Source organism: Peromyscus leucopus, chromosome X (assembly GCF_004664715.2).
Source record: "Peromyscus leucopus breed LL Stock chromosome X, UCI_PerLeu_2.1, whole genome shotgun sequence".
Taxonomy (NCBI): Eukaryota; Metazoa; Chordata; class Mammalia; order Rodentia; family Cricetidae; genus Peromyscus; species Peromyscus leucopus.
In genome coordinates, this window is record NC_051083.1 from 4,307,608 (window position 1) to 4,317,348 (window position 9,741).

At 37.3% G+C, this 9,741-nt stretch overlaps 1 protein-coding gene across 1 annotated transcript; it reads right to left on the reverse strand.

The window, feature by feature from the left end:
* Positions 1-5,215: 5,215 nt before the first annotated feature.
* Positions 5,216-8,922, reverse strand: LOC119086689 (zinc finger protein 431-like). The gene is made up of 3 exons (XM_037199259.1): positions 8,728-8,922; positions 8,471-8,531; positions 5,216-7,137 (listed from the first exon to the last, which is right to left on the reverse strand). Exons 1-3 carry the CDS (start codon positions 8,762-8,764, stop codon positions 5,337-5,339), a joined length of 1,899 nt encoding a protein of 632 aa, XP_037055154.1. The 5' UTR covers positions 8,765-8,922; the 3' UTR covers positions 5,216-5,336.
* Positions 8,923-9,741: the final 819 nt, after the last annotated feature.

Here is a 9,741-nt window from a genome sequence, read left to right on the forward strand (position 1 = left end):
GGCCAGTTCTGTAATAGGATCATTTAATCCCCAAAAGGGAGTCATGACACCAAATGTTGAGAACCACTGTTCTAAACTGATATAAATAAATAAATAAATAAATAAATAAATAAATAAATAAATAATCAACACTTAAGAAAAATGGAAAATCTTTTTTTTTTTTTTTTTTTTTTTTTTGGTTTTTCGAGACAGGGTTTCTCTGTGTAGCTTTGTGCCTTTCCTGGAACTCACTTGGTAGCCCAGGCTGGCCTCGAACTCACAGAGATCCACCTGGCTCTGCCTCCTCAGTGCTGGGATTAAAGGCGTGCGTCACCACCTCCCGGCGAAAAATGGAAATTCTTAAATCAGGAAACATTGAAATATAGAGAAACATAGTAGTAATACATTTTAAGAAAATAAATTTTTAAAATGATATCAATAATTAACTTATTAAATGATAAACATAATTGGAAGAACATTTAGCTGTACTGTGGTACTTCTCAGTAATGCCATTAACATGAGACTGTCTGACTTTTGTTAGCCAATGAAGACTGTAATGTGACACACGGAGTTACAGTCAATGGCCTGTGTCTCAAACCTCTCATCTGATGTAACTATGTCCATCATGATTGCAAATATTTTCACAAGAGAGTTCTCTAATTGGAAACTGAATTCTTAGTAGTTTCAGCTATCCTCCCTAAACTGGCCACCTGCCAATTCTGTCTGTCTTCATTCACATGGAGAGATATAATACATATGGAAAAAGAAAGACAAAGACACTCACCATGCCCATCAGTCCCTCTTTGTAAAGGAGACCCCTGAAGTTCACTGCCTTAATCATCATCCTCTGACGTAGGCATTTTCTAGTCTGGTTCCCCCTGCCATGTAAACAGTAGACTGTTCCTACTCTTCTGGTCTGAATGAGAAGCCATGTTGCACACATAAATCTTTTTGCTGTTACTGCAATGAACAGCCTACTATATGACTCAGACTGGTAGTTATAGAACTCCATGATCTTGCAGGCCTGTAATGAAAGAATTTAGGTAGGTTAGTCAGGAGGATAAGAAGGGCAATGCCCTGTGGGACTACAGACAGGGTTCAAATCCATCTCTATCAATATAGGAGTCCTTAATTCAAAACTTCTTTTCAAAAATCTGGAGATGCTTCTGTTGTAGAATTAAGATGCCTTCACAATACACCAGGACTTAATTTTGGTTGTGACCCTGCAATAGTCCCTTGAACAGCATGTTAGAGAGACACCAGTAAAGGAATTTCTTTCCTGTCTACATGTGAGAGTTTTGTCTTGACAAATAGCCCTCTGGAAGGAAATCTTATAGCATGAATTGTTAGAATGTCTTGTTAATAAGAATAAACCTGGAGCTAGGTATTGAGGTGAATGCTGGAAGATCAGAGAAGCAGAACAAGCCACAGTCACCTCACCTTGCCAATTCCTCAGCTGATCCTGTTTCCTCAGACTGGAAGCCTCTGTGTCCTCATCCGAATCTGTCTCAGCTGAACTGCTGCTCAAAAGCCTAAAAGCTTAACTTGCTCTAGTTCCTGGTCCTCATGCCTTAAATACCTTTCTGCTTCCTACCATCACTCACTTCCTGGGACTAAAGGCATGTTCCACCATGCCTGGCTGTTTCCAGTGTGGCCTTAAACTCATAGAGATCCAGATGGATTTCTACCTCTCTAATGCTAGGATTAATGGCGTGAGTGCCACCATTTTCTAGCCTCAGTATCTAGTGGCTGTTCTGTTCTCTGACCCCAGATATGTTTATTAGGGTTCACAATATTTTGGTGAACACAATACTACCATAGTATCCCAATACATCTACCTGATAAATGAAATTCATTTGGAAGAAAACACATCAGTCACTGCCCCATCCCAAAACAGAAGTTAGGCTTAAACCTTCAGAGGGAGGTTTGATAATTACTGGAGGTAAAAATCAACTACACAATTTAGGGTAAAAAGAAACCCCAAAGAAAAGTAAGCAGTTATTTTCTTAACTAACAGCCAGAAGTGTCACTGGGATGCTGAGGATTTCATCCTTTACAGAGGCCAAAGATGCCAAAAGTGCTTTGGGGAGCTCTGATCTCTAATGCTAAGTGATTCTACATGCATTAAGAAGGAAAAAAAAGTTAAAAGTAGTAATGAAGATCTGTTAAAAGGGCCCTTGGTCAGGAGAACTGGATATTTGTCCTGGGTACAGAACTAACATTCAATCTCCTGGCCAAGGATCGTAGTCTATGGAGCCCAAGAAATAATCACTTAGGACATTTATTGATCACCTATAATTGATTAATTGATTGTGCAATTGCAACCCAAACTGCAGAGAAAACTGGAAAATTTTATGGCTCCTTCCCATCCCTCCCTTTCTGTACTGTGAACATCACTGGTTGTAATATGTGGACAATGAATTCCCATTCTCATACAAGCACCTCTGCAATGCCACTCTACATTAAAAACCCTGGGCAGAACTAAAACATTCATTGCCCTGTTTAATTTCCCTTCTCACTGAGTTGGCAAAATACAGCCTGGAATGCCTAACACTTGGTTAAAGTGTCAGGAAACAGTTGGTGGAAACAATATAAAGATAATCCCCAAAATTATGTTAAGAAATTGTAACAGGCTTTATGGCCCTGTGCTGCAGAGACTAGAGATTTGTATTTGAGTACAAGGAAAGCACACACCTCTTCTCTCAGGCTAAACATCTTAAACCTAGAAAAATCACATTCTTATTAGTCAGGAACACACCATTTTATCCAGATCTCCTATTTTGGTTCAACTAGAGTAACTACAGTAATTTGGTTTCATGAAAGTTCAGTTCTTCAACCAGATTCTTGATTGCCTGATCCATGGGCAGACAGTACAATTTTTGACTATCTAACATTGATTACTTCCGTACTCATTGCTAATTTCATCTACTATCATAGCAAAAAAAAGCTTTCACCTATTTTCTTGCTCGCCCATTTCTTTGCAGTGTCTAAACCTGATTAACATTAGTCTGTCAACTCAATTATTGCACAAGTCCCTCTTTACTTGTAAGTTTCCAGAAATGCCAGAGTTTGGAAGACACTCATTCATTGGTTTATTTTTCTTACTCACTGACCGGTTAAGACCCAGACTAGAATGAATGGTGGGGCTATCTTCACAGTCCTCAAAAACTCAGTCAGGATTAAATGATCAAAGCAATTCTCATTTATAGTGTGTGAATAAAGTCTGAGCTAAAGGAGAAAGTGATCTAAATAGAAAAAAAATGAACAATACCTGATAAAAATGCAAAGAAAACCTTAATGTCAAGACAATACATATGATAAAATGTTTTTTTGCATACACACATGAGGTATTTAATTTTATTTTGTATTCACTATTAAGTATTTTAACATTAAAATTGTTAAAAAGTTTTGACAATACAGAAAATGTTGGGAGTGCATCATCTATACTTAGACTTGTACTTAGGAGACTGAAACATTAGGATTATGAGTTCAAGCACATCCTTGACTAATTACTGACATGCAAGCCAGGCTGGATAACAATGAGCATTTCAAGGGAATTTATGAAAAATGAAACCAGAAACAAAAACCCACCACACTTTCACAGACATCCTTACTTGAAAATTATGTTCACATTCTGCCTGATATTTAAATACAAATAGACCACTTACATGATGGCAATTATTCTATACATTGCAGCAGAAAAATATCACTCACTAAGTGAAAACACAATAGAACATGAAAAGCCACAGAAGGAATATATGTACCACAAAATAAACTTCACTAAATGGATTTGCCAAACATATAACCACTTTATACATCAAATGTTGCAAAACAGAAGTCATAATGTGATCTTCACATCAGTCTTTAGTGAACATTTTTAGTAATTTACTTACTTCAACGAAATGAAAGAGGGATATTAGAAGTTTTTTTTTTTTGAATATGAAGAAAACTGTGATGTCTAAAGTTTTACCAAATATTTATATGAAAAAGATATTTCTCTTCTATGACCTTTTCCCTATTTCCTAATATAAATGTGACATAAAAAAAAAAAAAAGCTCTAAAATATTTACAGGGCTAGAGACACAGCAGTATCTTAATACAAGCTCATTCCCAGGAACAAAGTCAGGATTTTGAGAACTTGCAGTAATCCAAACAACAAGAAGTTCCAAAGGTCTAATCTTCTTGGGAATAAGAATAAACATGCACAAGTACAGAGAGATATCACATAACTATAATTAAAACAACTCAAACTAATTTTTACCCATGTTTTTCTCCAGTAATTGTAGTCACAAAGTTATTGAGGAATCTAAATGCTTACAGAATTTCTCTGCATCATGTATTGGTTTATGTAACAGAAAGCAAGATGAATGATTGACATCACAGAAATCAATCATGTTCAGTCTGTGGTATTATTTGGGAATATTTAGAAAAGGCTGACCTGCTGGAAGAAATATGTCATGGAGGGTTGGTCTAAGAGATTACCATTTCCCTTTTACACTTTATGCTTTATGTTGTAGATTAAGAATGGGAATTTTCAGTTTCCTACTGTAGCTGTCATGTATGACACTTGTTTCCATGTCACTTTCATTCTGACCCTGTATCCATCTGGAACCAATGGCCAATTAATTACCCATTTTCATATGTTCACATTGACATGATATATCAGAGCAACAGAAATGAATTAGTACACATTCATGAACTTTTACACATGGATTCATTATCTCATGTAATTGAAGTGTGAAATCTAAATTAGTTACCATATCCTTTCAATCCATAATCCTTTCTTCCGTGTGAATTTGCAGGTATAAACCAAATACAGAGGGATGAATGAAGAGATTTTTGACACCTGTGAGATTTTTCTCTCAAGAAAAATCTTGTGTACTGAATCTAAGTGTGTTGGCTAAAGATCTTACCAAATCTTTATAATCACATTTCCTTTGATATGAGTTTTTTTAGATGTTCAAAATCTAATGTTATATTCACAGGCTTTAAGACAGCAATTATACACTAATAGTATTACTCTTGTAGGGTTCTTCTCCAGTATATGTTCTTTTATGTATTCTAAGATTACTGTGACATTCAAATTCTTTACTACACTGATTACATTTATAGGGTTCCATTCCAGTATGTGTTCTTGTATGCCTTTGAAGATGACTGTAATGTGCAAAGGCTTTACCACACTGATTACATTTGTAGGGTTCCATTCCATTATGTGTTCTTGTATGCCTTTGAAGATGACTATGATGTGCAAAGGCTTTACCACACTGATTACAGCCATAGGGTTTCTCTCCAGTATGTGTTCTTTTATGTACTTTAAGATCACTGTTACAAGGAAAGGCTTTACTGCATTGGTTACATTAATAAGGTTTCTCTCCTGCATGTCTCTTTTTATATATTTGAAGACAACTGTGATGTGAAAAGGCTTTACTACCCTGATTACATTCATAGGGTTTCATTCCAGTATATGTTCTTGTATGCGTTTGAAGATGACTGTAATGTGCAAAGGCTTCATTACACAGATTACATTCAAAGAGTTTCTTTCCAGCATGCATTGGTTCATGTGCTTTAAAATGACTGTGATCTGCAAAGGCTTTACCACATTGAATACATTCATATGGTTTCTCTCCAGTGTGTGTTTTTTCATGCCTTTGAAGATGACTTTGATGTTCATAGGCTTTACTACATTGACTACATTCATATGGTTTCTCTCCAGTATGTGTTTTTTTATGGTTTTGAAGATATCTGTTTTGTGCAAAGGCTTTAACACATTGGTTACATTTATAGGGTTTCTCTCCTGTATGTCTCCTTTTATGTATTTGAAGATAACTGTGATATGCAAAGGCTTTATTACACAGATTACATTCATAGGGTTTCTTTCCAGTATGCGTTATTTTGTGTGTTTTAAAATGACTGTGATCTGCAAAGGCTTTACCACAGTGATTACATTCATAGAATTTCTCTCCAGTATGTGTTCTTTCATGCCTTTGAAGGTGACTGTGATCTGCAAAAGCTTTACCACAGTGATGGCATTCATAGGGTTTCTCTCCAGTATGTGTTCTATCATGCCTTTGAAGGTGACTGTGATCTGCAAAGGCTTTGCCACAATGATTGCATTCATAGGGTTTGACTCCAGTATGTGTTCTTTCATGCCTTTGAAGGTGCCTATGATGTGCAAAAGCTTTGTCACAGTGAATGCATTCATAGGGTTTCTCTCCAGTATGTGTTCTTTCATGCCTTTGAAGGTGACTATGATCTGCAAAGGCTTTACCACAGTGATTGCATTCATAGGGTTTCTCTCCAGTATGTGTTCTTTCATGCCTTTGAAGATGACTATGATCTGCAAAGGCTTTACCACAGTGATTGCATTCATAAGGTTTCTCTCCAGTATGTGTTCTTTCATGCCTTTGAAGATGACTGTGATCTGCAAAGGCTTTACCACAATGATTGCATTCATAAGGTTTCTCTCCAGTATGTGTTCTTTCATGCCTTTGAAGGTGACTATGATCTGCAAAGGCTTTACCACAGTGATTGCATTCATAGGGTTTCTCTCCAGTATGTGTTCTTTCATGCCTTTGAAGATGACTATAATCTGAAAAGGCTTTTCTACAATGATTGCATTCATATGGTTTTTCTCCAGTATGTGTTCTTTCATGACTTTGAAATTTACTGTGAGTTACAAAGGCTTTACCGCATTGATTACATTTGTATGGTTTCTCTCCAGTATGTGTTCTTTCATGCCTTTGAAGGTGACTGTGATTTGCAAAGGCTTTACCACATTGATTGCATTCATATGTTTTCTCTCCAAAGAGTGTTCTTGTATGCCTTTGAAGATGTCTGTGATGTGAAAAGGATTTACCACACTCTTTACATTCATACTGTTTCTCTCCAGTGTGTGTTCTTTCATGCCTTTGAAGGCCACTGTTTTGAGCAAAGTCTTTACCAAACTGATTACATTCATGCAGTTTCTCTCTAGTATCTGTACTTTCAAGCATTTGAAAAGTACTGTGTTGTACAAAGGATTTCCCACACTGATTATGTTCATAGAGTTTCTCTCTAGTATGTCTTCTTTTTTGCAAATGAAGAGAACTATGATGAGGAAAGGCTTTACCATATTGATTACATTCATATGGTTTCTCTCCAGTTTGACTTCTTTCAGCCCTGCAAAGATAATTTGAAAATGTAACAGCTGTACCACATTCATTACTCTTTTACACCTTTATTTCTGTGTGAATTAATTTTTCATTTCAGTGAAAAGGAAAGAGAAATTGGATATGTTTTTATCACTTTGCTTATACGTATATTGTTCCCCTTCATTAAGGATTATTTTGCACTTTTGAAGATACCTATGATGTTTAGAACCTTCATTACATGGATCACATATATGGAATGACTTTTTCAATGAGATTTTATATATATATGAAAAGAATTGGAAAAATTCAGACCTTTATCCCACTTAATTCCATTAATACCTTTTTCTATACCATGAATACTACTACATTTGCTCAATGAACCAGGACAGACAGAAGTTTTACACATTCCCACTACTCATAGGACTTTTCTTCAGTTTGTTTGCAGATGTATTCCCAGTTAAGCTGGAAAACCAATTATGTATAAACTTGAATCACATTAAGCAAGTCTACTCAATATGAGACTAGTACATAACTTGTAATTGTTTTGAGATGAAGAGGGATACATTGCTTTTTTCTATATTGTTATGTTCATAAGAATTATACCACGTGTGACATATGCTATACTTAGTAAATGAAGAATAACAAAGTTTCTGAGCCGGGCGGTGGTGGCGCACGCCTTTAATCCCAGCACTCGGGAGGCAGAGCCAGGCGGATCTCTGTGAGTTCGAGGCCAGCCTGGGCTACCAAGTGAGTTCCAGGAAAGGCACAAAGCTACACAGAGAAACCCTGTCTTGAAAAACCAAAAAAAAAAAAAAAAACCCACACAAATAAAGTTTCTACATTGTCTCTACACAGCTTGACTTTTTGTTCCTCATAGCCATGTGATATAGGTTTTAAGGCTTCTTTACAAAAATCCCCCCTTAATTCTTGACTCTTATGGCTCATCTCACTAAACTTAGCAGTGTTAGAAAAACTAGAGAGTAACACTAGCTTTAATATGGAATATTTGTTTATTAGAAGGATTTGGACATACACTTATCACATATTTAATATGTATACCTTTGGTAATAAGAGTCATATGAAACTAACTGGGTGGGCAATTCTACAGCATAGCTCTGACAGAACAATGATTCAAATGCTCATATCTATTAAGGTATTGATTCCTTTCCTTCCTTCTAAAATGAATAACCTGCCAACACAATTCATTTACCTGCCTTTGATGTATATGGATTGTGAGCATTTAAAGATCATGAATGTAATTTAAGCTATGATTATTTACACTGTTGCATTTCTTTAAAACTTTCAAATACATTAAAATATATCCAGAGGCAGCTTTGTATCAGCTTGTACATAAAAATTACCTTTCATGTCTTTGAGAGCTTTGACAATGTTCTTCAACGTCAAGATTTTCCCAATTGTATCCTAAAATATAGAATGAGGAAATGTATAAAATATTACAGGAAATTGTGCAAAATTTGTTTTACTATCTTCAGTTATCCTTAGAATCTTTCCTGATTTAGTTACCTCATTCTGCCTCATTCTCAATCAGAATTACAGAAGATTATCAATAATCAAAAAACAATTGTTGCCTTAAATTAAAATATGAATGAAAATTTACCTATAGCAGTGAGGTTCATATATGTCTCCAGCATCATATCTTTGTAGATATTCTTCTGTGAAAGATCCAGCAATGCCCACTCCTCCTGAGTGAAGTTGATGTGCACATCATTATAGGTCACGGCATCCTAAAACATGCTGTATATAAGTATGCTATACATATGTATAAAACAAAAGGCATGGCTGGTGGTGGTGCATACTTTTAATTGGGAGGCAGAACCAGGCAGATTTCTGTGAGTTTGAGACCAACCTGGGCTACCAAGTGAGTTCCAGGAAAGGTGCAAAGCTACACAGAGAAACCCTGTCTCAAAAAAAAAAAAAAAAAAACCAACAAAAAGCATGATGCCAACATTATAAATGCATGCTTCTTGACAATATAGTCAAATAATTATGGTGTTTCCCACCCTTATTCTTTAACTCAGGCATTACAATATAATCATCTATTTATTTTAGAATGAAACAGAATTGCCAATTAACATAGAGACAAGCAAACACATCAACAGCACTGAGTACACATCAAAGAAATTGTATGAATAATTAATTACTAACTACAGACATACAGGCCAGGCGGCACCCGGCAGAAACATACAGGCCCGGTGGTGGCCAGCAGGGGTCAACAGGCCCAGCGGCACGGCTGACAGGGACATACAGGCCCAGTTGCAGCCCACAGAGGAAGCCGGGCCTGGCAGCAGTGTAAAGCAGGGTCGGGTAGGCCCGTGGCAGCAGCCAGCAGAGACATACAGGCCCGGCAGTGGCCGGCAGGGACATATAGGCCCAGCGGTGGCCCGCAAAGGTAGACGGGCCTGGCGGTGGCCAACAAGGACATACAGACCTAGCGGCAGCCCACAGACCTAGAAGGGCCTGGCGGCGGCGCCGACAAAGACATAAAGGACCGGCGGCAGCTGGCAGAGACATACAGGCCCGGCGGTGGACCGCAGAGGTAGACGGGCCCGGTGGCGGCGGCCCACAGGTACATAGAGCCCGGCAGCAGCCAGCAGAGACATACAGGCCTGGC

Excerpts from the sequence above, each read along its gene's own strand:
- LOC119086689 (XM_037199259.1), bottom strand. The coding sequence starts at position 8,764 with ATGATGCTGGAGACATATATGAACCTCACTGCTATAG. Across the intron at positions 8,532-8,727 it reads TATGAACCTCACTGCTATAG|GATACAATTGGGAAAATCTT; the intron begins GTAAATTTTCAT and ends TCTATATTTTAG. Across the intron at positions 7,138-8,470 it reads AGCTCTCAAAGACATGAAAG|GGCTGAAAGAAGTCAAACTG; the intron begins GTAATTTTTATG and ends TTATCTTTGCAG.